The sequence below is a fragment of the Hyperolius riggenbachi genome, chromosome 1 (genome assembly GCF_040937935.1).
Source record: "Hyperolius riggenbachi isolate aHypRig1 chromosome 1, aHypRig1.pri, whole genome shotgun sequence".
In the NCBI taxonomy this organism is placed as follows: Eukaryota; Metazoa; Chordata; class Amphibia; order Anura; family Hyperoliidae; genus Hyperolius; species Hyperolius riggenbachi.
Window position 1 is genome coordinate 477,225,863 of NC_090646.1, and position 14,820 is coordinate 477,240,682.

Consider the following 14,820-nt stretch of genomic DNA (forward strand, 5'->3'; position numbering starts at 1 on the left):
TCCACGTCCTGTCAGAGCCAGGCAGCCACCAGCAGGACATAGATTTCAACTAGCACGGGCTGGAAAGGTTAATTTTGATCTTTCTCAGAAGTCTGCAAAGACCTATTCCAACATGGCTACCCTTTCCAAGCTGTTCTGGTCACAGTAACTATGAGGAAGCAACAGGAGTTGTAATGCCTTCCTCACCTTTCCCTGGGGTTCTTTGACCAGCAGCACATTGAAATGTGACCCTCTCCAGAGTCATTTGTCAGTCTTGTCACCTCAAACTTGGGAGAATCAACAGGGCTCTGAAGATCTCATCAGGTTCATTAGGGACTCTTATCACTGTGTATTGTGAGACGCGTGTAAAGTTTTTCTTCAGTTAATTTTTTCATTTCGACCAGAGTTAAACTTTACCAATATATACTGATAGTAAACTGTTTTTTTTCTTGGCTTCTTCCTTTCACTATACCTTGAAAAATTTTAGCCACAAGTAAATTTCTTTCATCTACTCATTCTCCTTTTACTGTCAATGTTTAATCCTGTATGCCACTAATGGTCCTTCCTTTTTAAGGAGCGGAAGAGAAGATAATGTTTGACTTTCGAGAAGCGACCCCAGTGATCCCTCCTGATTTCCATTTGCAAGCAATGGTGCGCTCTTCTGGCAAGCTGGTTCTAATAGATAAGCTCTTGCCCAAGCTTAAGGCTGGCGGACACAAAGTTCTCATCTTTTCCCAAATGGTGCGGTGCTTGGATATATTAGAGGATTATCTTATTCAGAGAAGGTAAAGTATGCATTCCTATAAATACTGCTTTGCTGGCCCTGTATCGTGTGTGCAGAGTGTAACCTTCTGTTTCTTTGATAAAACTTAGGTACTTGTATGAGCGAATTGATGGTAGAGTCCGTGGTAACATGCGTCAAGCATCAATAGATCGATTCAGCCGGCCAGACTCAGATCGCTTTGTATTCTTGCTGTGCACCCGTGCGGGTGGGCTGGGAATTAACCTTACGGCTGCAGACACCTGTATTATCTTTGACTCTGACTGGAACCCCCAGAATGACCTTCAGGTATAAGCTGTGTGATACAATGTTTAATGATGCTTCATTTTAGTTTTTCATGGTGTTCAGTAGTGTACATCATCATCACTTTGTGTAGCGCTGAGATGTTCTGCAGAACATAGCCTTGAAATCTGGCCCTTGCAAACCTATGTGCATACTTTAACTGGTATTATTGCACGCTGTTTCACACATTACCATGCATGCTTTTCACATGTTATATATTTCAAAGTGCAGTAAGACAAAAAATATAGTAAGGCTAGGGTCACACTGCACTATCTCTGTGTCAAATTTATTATTTCTGGATGCCTTTATATGTCCAATAAAATTTTGCATACCAGCTTGCCTCCATTTTCATCTACAGTGTATTTCTACTTTCATCCTTCTTATCTAGACACTAGTTGTATGTTATGGTATAGGGCTGCACGAATTTGGGTAAAAATTGAAATTGCGATTTTTCTGTAAAAAATTGTGATTTTGATTTGTTTTTTTCACGATTTTTCCAAAACAAGCTTTAGCACTAAATTCACAATGCACCCCTGAGCTTAAACAATAGTGTGTGGAACTGTGGCGTCCAGCAGGGGTCCCCAACCTTTTCTGGCCAGGGACCACTTTCTGACCAAATTTTTTCTCTGGGGACCGGGGGGGGGGGGGGTGCTAGCATAGTTGCCCCAGTATGGGGAGTTTAGTTGCCCCAGTATGGCTAGTATAGTTACCCCAGTATAGCTAGCATGGTGCCCCAGTATAGCTAGCATGGTGCCCCAGTATAGCTAGCATGGTGCCCCAGTATAGCTAGTATAGTGTCCCAGTATAGCTAGTATAGTGTCCCAGTATAGCTAGTATAGTGTCCCAGTATAGCTAGTATAGTGTCCCAGTATAGCTAGTATAGTGTCCCAGTATAGCTAGTATAGTGTCCCAGTATAGCTAGTATAGTGTCCCAGTATAGCTAGTATAGTGTACCAGTATAGCTAGTATAGTGATCCAGTATAGCTAGTATAGTGATCCAGTATAGCTAGTATAGTGTCCCAGTATAGCTAGTATAGTGCCCAGCATAGTGCCCCAGTATAGCTAGCATAGTGCCCCAGTATAGCTAGCATAGTGCCCCAGTATAGCTAGCATAGTGCCCCAGTATAGCTAGCATAGTGCCCCAGTATAGCTAGCATAGTGCCCCAGTATAGCTAGCATAGTGCCCCAGTATAGCTAGCATAGTGCCCCAGTATAGCTAGCATAGTGCCCCAGTATAGCTAGCATAGTGCCCCAGTATAGCTAGCATAGTGCCCCAGTATAGCTAGCATAGTGTCCCAGTATAGCTAGTATAGTGTCCCAGTATAGCTAGCATAGTGCCCCAGTATAGCTAGCATAGTGCCCCAGTATAGCTAGCATAGTGCCCCAGTATAGCTAGCATAGTGCCCCAGTATAGCTAGCATAGTGCCCCAGTATAGCTAGCATAGTGTCCCAGTATAGCTAGTATAGTGTCCCAGTATAGCTAGCATAGTGCCCCAGTATAGCTAGCATAGTGCCCCAGTATAGCTAGCATAGTGCCCCAGTATAGCTAGCATAGTGCCCCAGTATAGCTAGCATAGTGCCCCAGTATAGCTAGTATAGTGGCCCAGTATAGCTAGTATAGTGGCCCAGTATAGCTAGTATAGTGGCCCAGTATAGCTAGTATAGTGGCCCAGTATAGCTAGTATAGTGCCCCAGTATAGCTAGTATAGTGCCCCAGTATACTAGTACAGCTCCGCCTACCGCCTCCATCATTCCATTGCTATCCAGCGATTGGAGAAGCTGTGTGTGAAGCGCCGCTCTGGACTGGACTCTCCTCCCTCCGCTGCCCGGCTCGTTAGCATCATAAATATGCACGGCTTCTTCCACTGGATCCGCCCCTCGAGTCCCGTACGGCGTACCTACCTAGAACTGTGTGCCGCTCTGCACTGGACGCGTCTCTCCCGCCCCCGCTCATTTAAAACCGAAAAACGCCGGATACAGACGATCCCCAGATCGTCTTCACAGGAACCGCGGTTTCGGTTTAAAACCGAGAAATCGTGCAGCCCTATTATGGTACCATAAATGCTGTGTTCTTGAGAATGACCATTGTCATTTGTATGGGTTCACTGCTTTTATGCTGTCTTAGTTTATTGTTTAATATTATTTTAAATGAAATCCAATTGCAGGTATAAAAATGTAATCAGATACATGTTATAGATTATGAGCATGCTCTTTTTGTGTACAGGCACAAGCACGTTGTCACCGGATTGGCCAGAGTAAGGCTGTAAAGATTTATCGGCTGATCACACGAAACTCTTATGAAAGGGAGATGTTTGACAAAGCCAGCTTGAAGTTAGGGCTGGACAAAGCTGTTCTCCAGTCCATGAGCGGACGAGACAATCCTATAAGTGGGGTACGTATACTGACTGGCTGGCTGCCCAGAAGTGAATGGGAGATGGGCAATAAGCAGAAAAACTTGAAAACCTATAGGATGCAATGTTAATAGACCATTAAAGCGGTATAAAACCCTGACATAATAATCAATAAAAACATGTTTTCCTACTTTTTATATGCCATACAGTTATCATATTTGCTTTTGTGCACAAGTATATGTGTATTCATTTAGAAACTACAAGTTCCCAAAGTACACTTTTTTTGCTCTGAGAGCTGACTTTGCATTTTATTTATAACTAGTGTATTCATCTTGTAATGTAAGCAGCAATGCTTTGAGTGTCTGACTGTGTTCAGGAGAATATGCAGTGTCAGAGAAGTGTTTACTTAATTGTATCAAGTGAGGAATGTAAACACAAGATAACATCTCCAGTTCGGATGCGTCAAGCTTTCACGGCAGGGAGCTTGTAAGTCCTGTTTTTAACCATTTAAATGCTGTTCTAGTAAAAAAAAATTGGTGGTAGTATATAATATGCTGTAAATAATCTTTTAGAGCAAAGAAGAAATGCTGGGTTTCATTCCGCTTTAAGGTTACTTTGATATTCATTTACAGCCCATCCAGCAGTTTACAAAGAAAGAGATTGAAGACCTGCTCCGAAAAGGTGCTTATGCAGCTATCATGGATGAAGATGATGAAGGTTCCAAGTTTTGTGAGGAAGATATTGATCAGATTCTGTTACGAAGAACTACAACAATAACAATAGAATCTGAAGGGAAAGGTTCCACGTTCTCCAAGGTCTGTATAAAAATACGTGTATTTCAATTACTTTTAATATTCATCCTGTTTTAAGTGGTATTTGAAAAATCAAGAAGAGAGGAATTTAATTCAGGATTAAATATGAAGTAAAAAAACTTATTCACGGAACATACTACACACCTGCTAGGTTGGCTAGGATGTACCCAGGTAGAACTGCAGAATGTGCCAGTTGTAAACATCACACTGCTGATTTTATACATATGGTCTGAGAGTGTCCCCAAATTCTGAGGTTCTGGGAACAAATTAATAAAGCTTCAGAAGCTATTTGAACGCCATATAGACCTTGATTCTAAATCACACCTGTTGGGAATTTCTGGTGACATTACACTATCTAGAAGACTTGCACTCTTATGGGATATGCGTTGCTATTTTGCTAGAAAAACGATAATTCTGCATTGGATTCAACCACACATCCCGACAGGTGCTGATTGGATTAACACTGTTAATGCATCCTTGCCCTTATACAAACTTACTTACATTCAACGGAATTTTCCCCTTAAATTTGACAGTATTTGGATACCTTGGCTGGAATACATTAAAGACAGGTCTTGACCAGGTCAAGAATCAAATAAAATATCGCCGCTTAAAAGGGCTAACACCTCAACATATCCGAGATAACCTTAGCTTTGATGAATTGACTGACTCCAGCTTGGACCCTGATACTCTGGTGTTTAAATACAACAAATGTGTGTCCTCCACCTTTGAGACCATTGCTCCTCTGCGCACCAAATATCTTCCTCCACACCATCATGCACAGTGGTTTGATAACGCTATAAAAGAGCTGAAAAGACCAGGCTGAAAACTTGAGAGGCTGTGGCGCAAATCTCAGTCCCCAGAAGACAAACATGCCTTAATCTTCCACTTGAAGAGCTACCAAAAGGTAATCGCGGGGAAAAAATCATCCTTTCTATCACAAGAGATTGCAAATGCAGTTAACAAACCAGCCCAACTGTTCCGCACAGTGGAAAAACTCTGCAACCCAGCATGTCAAAAACTTAATATCGAGTCTTCAAAGGACCTCTGTGACCAATTTGCCCATTTCTTCACAGACAAAGTCTCCGCTATAAGGTCCGCCATCCAACTTACAGCATCTGAGCCTAATATAGCGCCGAAGACCATTAGCAGAGACAACGTAACACCTTGGTCAAACTTCAAAGAAATTGATGAAGAAGTCACATCAAGCATCCTTCTTCACGTCCGCCTAACTACCTGTGACCTGGATCCTGGCCCAACACAGTTCATGTTGAACTGCCCCGACCTGTTCGTACCGGTATTCCTCAAAATTGTTAACTGTTCCTTACAATCAGGGATATCTCCTGCTTTACTGAAGGAAGCAATCATCAGGCCTCTCCTCAAAAAACCCTCCCTGGACCCAGATGCAATGACCAGCTACAGACCTGTCTCTAACCTCCCCTTTCTGGGCAAGCTAATTGAAAAAGCTGTATACCTCCAGCTAGAAGCCAGAATCCTACAAAATAACAGTTATGACCCATTCCAGTCTGGCTTCAGGAAACACCACAGCACTGAAACTGCCCTCATCCAAATATGCAACCACCTGCTCATGGCAAGAGACAGAGGAGAGTGCTCGATCCTCATACTGCTAGACCTTTCTGCAGCCTTTGACACAGTTGACCATGACATCTTGATAAACAGGCTACAGGAATACTGCGGCATTGATGGCATAGTACTTCAGTGGTTCCAATCCTTCTTGAGTGGCAGAACCCACAAAGTGTCTATGGGGCCCTTCTTGTCCACCCCTGTAACACTTAAGTATGGGGTGCCCCAGGGCTCAATCCTCTCTCCCCTGCTTTTCACGATTTACATGCTACCGTTGGGAAAACTAATCCAAAAACATGGCCTGACATACCACTGCTATGCAGACGACACCCAACTATATCTTTCCTTCAAGCCTGGTGTGACAGACCCAACTCTAACTATAAACGCCTGCTTACGTGAACTACAGCAATGGATGGATGACAACTGTCTGAAACTAAATGCAGACAAAACTGAAGTCCTTCTGATTGGAGGGCAGAGCATGATATCAAAACAACTTAACTTGCAGTCTTCACCACTGGGAATAGGAGGCACGGATCTACGCAGCTCTGATCATGTGCGTAGCCTGGGAGTTCTAATTGATGGGGATTTAAACTTCAGAACTCAAATCTCTGCTGTGGTGAAATCATCCTATTTTCACCTGAAGAACATTGCAAAAATCAAGCACCTCATACCCCCAGAAGATCTGCCAACCTTAGTCCACGCCTTCATCACATCCCGACTGGACTACTGCAATGCTCTCTACACTGGCCTTCCAAAAAAGGTCTTGTACTGCCTACAGCTGATACAGAATACTGCTGCCAGACTGCTAACCAACCAACCCCGTCACTGCCACATAACGCCAGACCTGCATTCCCTTCACTGGCTACCTATAGAATGGAGGGTCCTATTCAAGATCGGCCTACTGACATTTAAATCCCTGAATAATCTAGGCCCTGGATACATGAAAGATATGTTACAGCTGCGTAGCAATCCCCGCATTCTTAGATCCACAGGTTCTAATAATCTAGTCATACCCAGAGTCCACTTGGAAACTTTTGGTCCCAGAGCCTTCTGTCATGCTGCCCCTACGTTTTGGAACTCCTTACCTCAACAGATCAGGACAGCCCTATCCCTGGACGTGTTTAAATCCAGACTGAAAACCCACCTGTTCAGTCTGGCATTTGCAGAAATATACCTTTTGTTGTGTGAATACTTCATCCTACTAATTACTGAATCTGAGAGAGCCTAAGCGCTTTGAGTCCTAGGGGAGAAAAGCGCTATAGAAATGTTATTGTATTGTATTGTATTGTAAGACCAGGGAATAGACTACGAAATTCAAACTTAACTCACTAGAGCTGCGATCCTACCTTATTTTAGCAGTTGGTGGTGTGTGGGGGGAGGCCACGAGGGGGGGGGGAGGGGAAGGGAAAGGGTTATAAGGACATTGGCGGCTTAACTACACAAATATGTATACGTTTACCTTATTGGGTATGTACCCAATTATAGTTGTCATATGTGTGTATTTAGGAAAAAACACAGATAAGCGCTCAAACAGTCCAGTCCTATGGTGTACAATGGAGACACCCCTAGTGTAGTCTCAGCTGCGCAGACGGGCCCTGTAGGCCGCACCATCTGGTGAGTCGTTACACGGTGGGGGGAGATATGTTGTGCCTAACCCTGGATGTCTTTCATAATACATCTGCTTGATCAGCTGAGACTACACTAGGGGTGTCTCCATTGTACACCATAGGACTGGACTGTTTGAGCGCTTATCTGTGTTTTTTCCTGTTTTAACTATTTACTGATAGCGCTCCACCTTAATCATTTGGTGTATTGTTTGGTCCTATTAATATTTAATTTTTTGTAAAGCGCTTATATACTTGTATATTCTATATGTGTGTATTTGTTTTGTTTCTTTGTCTGCAAAATTCAATAAAGCTTCTCTGTAAAAAAAAAAAAATGAAGTAAAAAAGATATACTTATTAGATCTCTGTATGTGTGTAAGCTTTTGCATTAGATCATTTTTGCGAAATCAGAGAAAAGGGAGCATGAGCCCTTACAGAAAACCAGCACTGCCATATTGTAAAGGCGGCAATTTGAGATAAAAGATGGAAATTTGGGCGCCTCCTGGCTCTGAAATCGCAGCTTTTATATGAAATGTTGTTATTAGCATTTACGCAAGCCCCATGATGCTATCGGGCGCCCAAATTCACTTATATCGCGACTTTACAGCAGAAGGGAGGTTAAGGTTTTGGAAGGAGGGCGGATTGGGTTAGGCACCACCAGGGTGGGTCATAGGTTGGGCACGGGGGTGGAGGGGTTTTTTCTTAGGATTAAGCACCACCAGGGTAGGTCATATGGTTAGGGCACTGGAGGTGGGCATATGCTTAGGCACCAACCCAAGGATGGGGGTCTTAGGGTCAGGCACCACCAGGGGTGGGGAGGGGGGTTAGGGATTAATAAAGGGAGGGTTCTGTGTGAAAGTAGGGTTAATTTTAGCCATAGTAATGTATCTGTAAACATTACCAATATTTTACTATCGGAATCCAGCAGTACGATCTCTCGAACTGTAGCGATATTCTACCAGCGGCAATCCCCTTTTTTTCTAGGTGCTTTTTTTTTTTTTCCCATGTATGCACTTTTTGTGCATAGAAACAGCGCACTCCTAAATCAAGGTGGGGATTGATTAGAACAACTCTTGGCACTAAAAAGATACAGTATTTAATTTTAAGCTATAATTACAAGTGTTTCTTAGAAAGCAATAAAGTAGATTTTCTTGTGAACATTTTCATTTTTTCTTGTGGAATACTGATTTACCTTAGTTCATGCCTTCTCTTTCTGTATCAGGCAAGCTTTGTAGCTTCTGAAAACAGGACAGACATTTCACTGGATGATCCTAACTTTTGGCAGAAGTGGGCCAAGAAAGCGGATCTGGATCTAGATCTTCTTAACAGCAAGGTGAGTGCAGATTGCAGCAATATTAAATAAAGGATTGCAGAATGTTAAAGTGAACATCTAGACTAAAAATCTACTCAGCAGCACTGAAAAGGCTTAGTGTTTCTTTAACAGTTTCACGTCAGAACTTTGTTTTTCATACCCAAGCCTCATTTTTAGATGCTTAGAAGCTAAGCTCTGCCCCATCAAAGAAACCTGCCCAGGCATTTTTCCCCTGATGCTGTGCAAAGCGTGATGGGATTTCTGATGTTGTTGTTGCCTAGCAGCAGGGAGAGGTGATCAGGACACAGGACAGTTGGAAATGTCTCATGCTTCCTGTCGCCTCCTTTCAACCAAAAAGATGGCTGCCACATGAAATCAAAAAAACCTTTGCCTGTTCTTTTAATACAGGTGGGTAAGAGATTATATTACCTATCTATTTTAACTACCTAGCAACTGCGTCACGCCAGTGGGCATGACCGTGGCGGCAGCCCCAGGACCGCCTAACTCCAATTGGCGTCAAGTCCTGGGGCCGGCTACTGCATCTCGTCCTTGGGGGGGTTCTGGGGCGGAGCTCCGCCCCGCCTTCAGTCTCCACTCGGGAGACTGTTAGACAACGAAACCGCCGTCTTTTTAGTTAGTACAGCGCTGCGATCTGCAGCAGTTCTGTACTGGGGACAGCCGTGTGACAATGCTCAGAACCCACCAACAGAGAGCTCTGTTGGTGGGGGGAAAGGGATCACTTGTGTGCTGTGTTGTGCGGCCCTGCAGCCTGGCCTTAAAGCTGCAGTGGCCATTTTAGTAAAAAATGGCCTGGTCTTTAGGGGGGTTTAGTACTGTGGTCCTCGAGGTTAATTAACATAACTAATGTAACTTAATGACAGTATTTTTGTTTAGGCTGAAGTACCTCTTTAAGGCTGCTTAAAGGGAACCCGAGGTGGGTTTGAAGAATATTATCTGCATACAGAGGCTAGATCTGCCTATACAGCCCAGCCTTTGTTGCTATCCCAAACCCTCCTAAGGTCCCCCTGCACTCTGCAATCCCTCATAAATCACAGCCACGCTGCTGACAAACAGCTTGTCAGAGCTGGCTATGTTTATCTCTATAGTGTCAGTCTGCTGCTCTCCCCGCCTCCTGCAGAACTCCAGTCCCCGCCTGCATCCCTTCCCTCCCTGCTGATTTGAGGGAAGAGACGGGGCAGGGACCGGAGCTATGCAGGAGGCGGGGGAGCAGCTGAGACTGACACTACAGATGTAAACACAGCCTCACAGCACGGCTGTGATTTATGAGGTATTGCAGAGTGCAGGGGGATCTTAGTGGGGTTTGGGATAGCAACAGAGGCTGGGCTGTATAGGCAGATCCAGCCTCTGTATGCAGATAACATTCTTTAAACACACCTCGGGTTCTCTTTAAAGTACAGCTTTAATTGGAGAGGAAAAACATTACATCCTTTAAAAGAGGGAATTCTCTAGATGCTCCATAGTCTTGTCCAATCCTCCCAGCCGGGTCTCTATTCATCTTTACGGCTGCACATTCACACTGCTTTAGCACCAGTAGGGTTTCCAGACAAGTAAGGGAAGCTATGCTCATCCTGTTAAGGGCCCAGGTCCTTACCCTCTGCACTAAAACACAGTAGGCTAGAACTCTAGTCATTATAAAAACAACTTGAATGCAAGTTTTATTTAGTTGCACTAATGGAGAGCATTAGCTTCCAAAATGGATTGTATGCAGAGATATTCTGTACTAAACGCTTTCACCAGTGCTGAGGTTCCCTGCAGTGGAAAGGGTCCCTACTCTACCCACACCAGCGTAAGCAAACATTTCATGCTCTTGAACCTGACATTCACACTAAAACCTTGTACGTTTTGCAATTTGTAAAGCCTTGTACATTTTGCAAAACACATGTGTGCGCATAAATCAGTCTAAAATCTCCAGTGAGTGACAAACTGCTCTAGTCACACCATTATATAGATGGACTGAGCTTGTATGTGCAAAAAAGTCACTTCATTCACATACTGAACCACAATTGAGTGCTTTTTTTTTTTTTTTTTTTTTTTTTTTTTTAGTTATCGGCTATCAAGCACCGTAGGGGATTAGCTGATGCCGGATAAGTGTGCTTTCTAGTTGCTTGAGACTCCGTGTTAAAAATAGGCCTACACAATACAGTACTGTACCCCACTCTTATACATACCATGAAGTCGTTATTTAATGTTAAAATACTGTAATTGAAAGTATATGAACAGTTCATCTACAGTGCATTTTATATTTTTTAACTTATAATCATAGTGCCCCTTGAAAGGTCTGAAGCAATAATGGCAAATACTTTACAAAACAAAGTCCTCTGTAATTGGTACAATGATGGTAATAATGTACAGTACTAGCAAAAAATAACTTTTTTTTTTTTAGGATAGTTGTCAATTGAGACCAACATGAAACGGTGTATGCTGTAGTCTTCACATTCTTTTCCCAAAGAAATGGACATACAATTGCTGGCTTTCTAGGAGGGAGGGGAATGTTGGTTGATGCTTTGGTATATTTGAATTGGACCGATGTGTAGAATGTACAGCCATGAATGTATACCCTTTCCTTGCAGAACACACTGGTAATAGACACACCCCGTATAAGGAAACAGACCAGACACTTCAGTAATAAGGATGATGACATGGTAGAGTTTTCAGACTTAGAAAGTGATGACGATGACCGACCACGGGCTCGGCGGCAGGATCGCAAAAACTTCTATGGACGCACAGACTGTTTCCGGGTAGAGAAGCACTTACTTGTTTACGGGTGAGAAGATACAATTCCTTTAGCTCTTGGCTACTTCTTGAAATTTTGCACTCCCATCAGTTTCTGCAGTTCCACAATGGTTACATTTGCTAAAACAATTATAACACTAAAATGTTTGTTTATTAGGTGGAGTCGGTGGCGGGACATACTCATTCATGGTCGTTTCAAGCGAGGTATAACTGAAAGAGATGTGGAGAAAATTTGCAGAGCCATCTTAGTTTATTGCCTGTTGCACTATAGAGGCGATGAGAATATAAAGAGCTTTATCTGGGACCTTATCACTCCTGCAGAAAATGGCAAAACCAAACAGCTGCAGAACCACTCAGGTAAAGTCCTCTGATTCCAGCAATTGCATGATTGACTTTATGCAGTGATGTTTGTCCCAGACAGGAAGTGGGCAGTGAACACACCTGGGCTATACTGACATTTCTGTTCACACCCTCAGGTCTTTCCATTCCTGTACCTCGTGGGCGAAAGGGCAAGAAGGTGAAGTCTCAGAGCAGCTTTGATATTCACAAAGCAGACTGGATTCGCAAATACAACCCCGACACTCTGTTTCAAGATGAGGGATACAAGAAGCATTTAAAGCACCAGTGTAACAAGTGAGAGCATTTTCTGTATTTTAGTGTTGTAATGGGGCATACAGGTTATGGATTTCCAGTGATGAATTACATGAAATGTTCATGCACACACAGCTGGTTGTGTGTGTTGGATTGGTTACAGCGAAAAGCATTTGCATTTAATGTCTGCCTTGATCTGCAACATGAATCGTGCCTGTCCCTTTAAAGCGGATCCGAGATGAAAAACTAAATATAACAAGTGACTTGTCTATATATCTTATCTAAAGTTTAGATAGTTTACACAGCAAATCTATTTTCAAACAGCTTCAACAGTATATTAATATTTTTTCCTGTGATACAATGGGAGCAGACATGTTTTCTGCTTGTCACTATTACACAATCACACACACAGGCAAGCGTATCTGTATCTAGGCATGCTAATCTGCATATTCTGTGAAAACTGCACTCCTATCTCCTCCATTACAAAGGCAACTGATCTGTATCTGCACTGCAGCTCTCAGATTGTGAAAACTCTGCCTCTGAAATCTATAGCTAGTAACACCTTTTTCACCTGCCCAGACTGAAATCCCACAATCCCTTGCAAGCGCCAAGGCACTCTGGAGAAGCTGTGGGTGTGGCTTATTTAGTTTATAGGAAATTAGGGTATTAAAACAAAACAAGTATTTGGCTTGAGGAATGCCCTATAAACTATATGTAAGGAACACAATTATGCAATGAGTAAAAGTTCATCTCGGATCCACTTTAAGTGCGGCCACATTCCAACACTCATCATTTCTAAATCCTGTGATATTTTTTTTTTTTACATCAAGAATGGACATTACTAGTGAATATTCTGTAATCCCTACCCCTGATATACGCTCTGTATAATCCTATGGGCTTTCTGCCTCCCGCCATTCAACCTTCAGTACTATTTAACTGTGACAGTAAATACATGCATCATTGTTTTGTTGCCAGTGCCTGCTCTTCTAAGCTTGCATTGGACAGATCTAGTGAGTCATGCCGGGAGGGGGGGATGGATTCTGCTTCCAGAGCACACTGTAGAAATTAAAGCAAAATGCAGATCAAATGGTTTAGAGGAACAAACAGCCAATCCCAGGTACAGTGATAAAGTTAGATGTAGACACCCTTCCTTTATTCTGAGTTTTCAAACCTGAATTAAAGGAACACTATCGATAACATTTTTTTTTTAACCTGGGTTTGAGAGCGTTCCTGAAGTGCTGGTGTATACATTTCATTTGCTTATTTCTTGTTTACTGTAACAAATTCCTTTTACTCTGAACTGAGGCAGTCTGCTTAAGGGCCCGTTTCACTACAAAGAGAATTTTGTGTGCATCAAACCAAGTTAAACCTGTCAAATCTGGCTAATCACGAGACCTTGCTCATGCAAATATGCATTTGCTTTCGCATGCCAAATTATGCAGGGTCAAAAACCAATACCGCAAAGCGGTTGCCCTGCGGGAATTAGTTCATGCTACATTAGCACTATCCAGGAGTGCCACGGGGAGGCTTCCCAATGCCCCCATACAACCGGGGGGGGGGGGGGGGGGGCGGGGGGGGGAGCAGCCCTCTCACTGCTTGGAAACCACAGCGGCACCCCGGAGCGGGAGGCCGGGAGGGACAGGCGACCCCCCCCCACCCAAGCATGACCAGCGCCGGGAAGAGCAGCCCGCACCTACCTCCCAAAATTTAAAAACAGGCTCTTACCTTAACGTACATTGTGTTCTGCTACATGAGCACGACTTTGGAGCCAACACATGAGAAAGGTGTGAAGCATGGGCCACCCCAAGCTTTGGAGCTCGGGGCTGGCTTTCACACAACACTCCAAAGCGGGGGGGGTCGCACGCATCTGCACGACACTAGTGGAAACAGGCCCTTATTCTGACAGGAGAGTGAACAATGAGGGGGAATTCCCTCACCGTGCATCTGTTAACTCTGTGTGTGAGAGTAAGCTCTCAGAAGCTGCCTGTATTTCTGAGCTGTCTGCATTGTAATTGTCTGTGACTCCACAGCTTTTAATAACTTTTTTTTTTTTTTTTGCTTTCAAAGAAAAAATACTCTGTAGTCTGATATGCAAAAAAAACACTGGCTGTGCGTTGAAGCAGACACCCGTTTTGCGAATGGTTTGTCTCAGTAGAGCTAAATCCTACACACAATTAATTAAATCTTTTGCCTCTGATATTTAACGTGAAAAGTAGGAAAATGTTTCCACAGCTGCTTAGACATTATTTGTACATTGTCATTTTAGAACACGTGGGTATTGATAATGTTCCTTTTAATGTGGCAATTTCAACAGCAAAGTTCTTATCATCTCTTATCATTATGCATTTACCGGTAGCTTAATCGTATATTTGATACATTTAGAGTGTCTTATTGCTTTATTGCTCAGTGTGTTTACTGTATTTCGTACATGGTACTGATGCTGAGACAAGCTGTCAAAGGGATTAATTGAAGGAAATGTTTACAACTCACTGTTTGTGTGCACCATAGGGTTCTGCTGCGTGTCCGGATGTTGTATTATCTTCGACAAGAAGTGATTGGGGGCCATGCTATTAAGGTGCTGGGAGGAATGGATGCCAAGTAAGTGCAGCTCTACAATCCCTACAGCACTCACCATTAAAGATGGATGGGACTGAATAAAAGTCTGCCACTTCCTTATGTAAATAACAGATGTTGCGTTTAGCACGTTTATATAATTCACTTGAAAATGTTGCATTTTATAAATTGCTCTTGTAAACAAATTTCTTGTATCAGC

At 43.1% G+C, this 14,820-nt stretch overlaps 1 protein-coding gene across 1 annotated transcript in view; it reads left to right on the top strand.

The window, feature by feature from the left end:
- Positions 1 to 14,820, top strand: part of CHD8 (chromodomain helicase DNA binding protein 8) — a 130,783-nt gene that overhangs the window by 86,846 nt on the left and 29,117 nt on the right. The window contains 9 exon segments of the mRNA XM_068241428.1: positions 554 to 764; positions 853 to 1,048; positions 3,267 to 3,434; positions 4,026 to 4,208; positions 8,613 to 8,723; positions 11,294 to 11,487; positions 11,614 to 11,813; positions 11,933 to 12,089; positions 14,556 to 14,645. Coding sequence (XP_068097529.1) covers positions 554 to 764; positions 853 to 1,048; positions 3,267 to 3,434; positions 4,026 to 4,208; positions 8,613 to 8,723; positions 11,294 to 11,487; positions 11,614 to 11,813; positions 11,933 to 12,089; positions 14,556 to 14,645 — 1,510 coding nt within the window.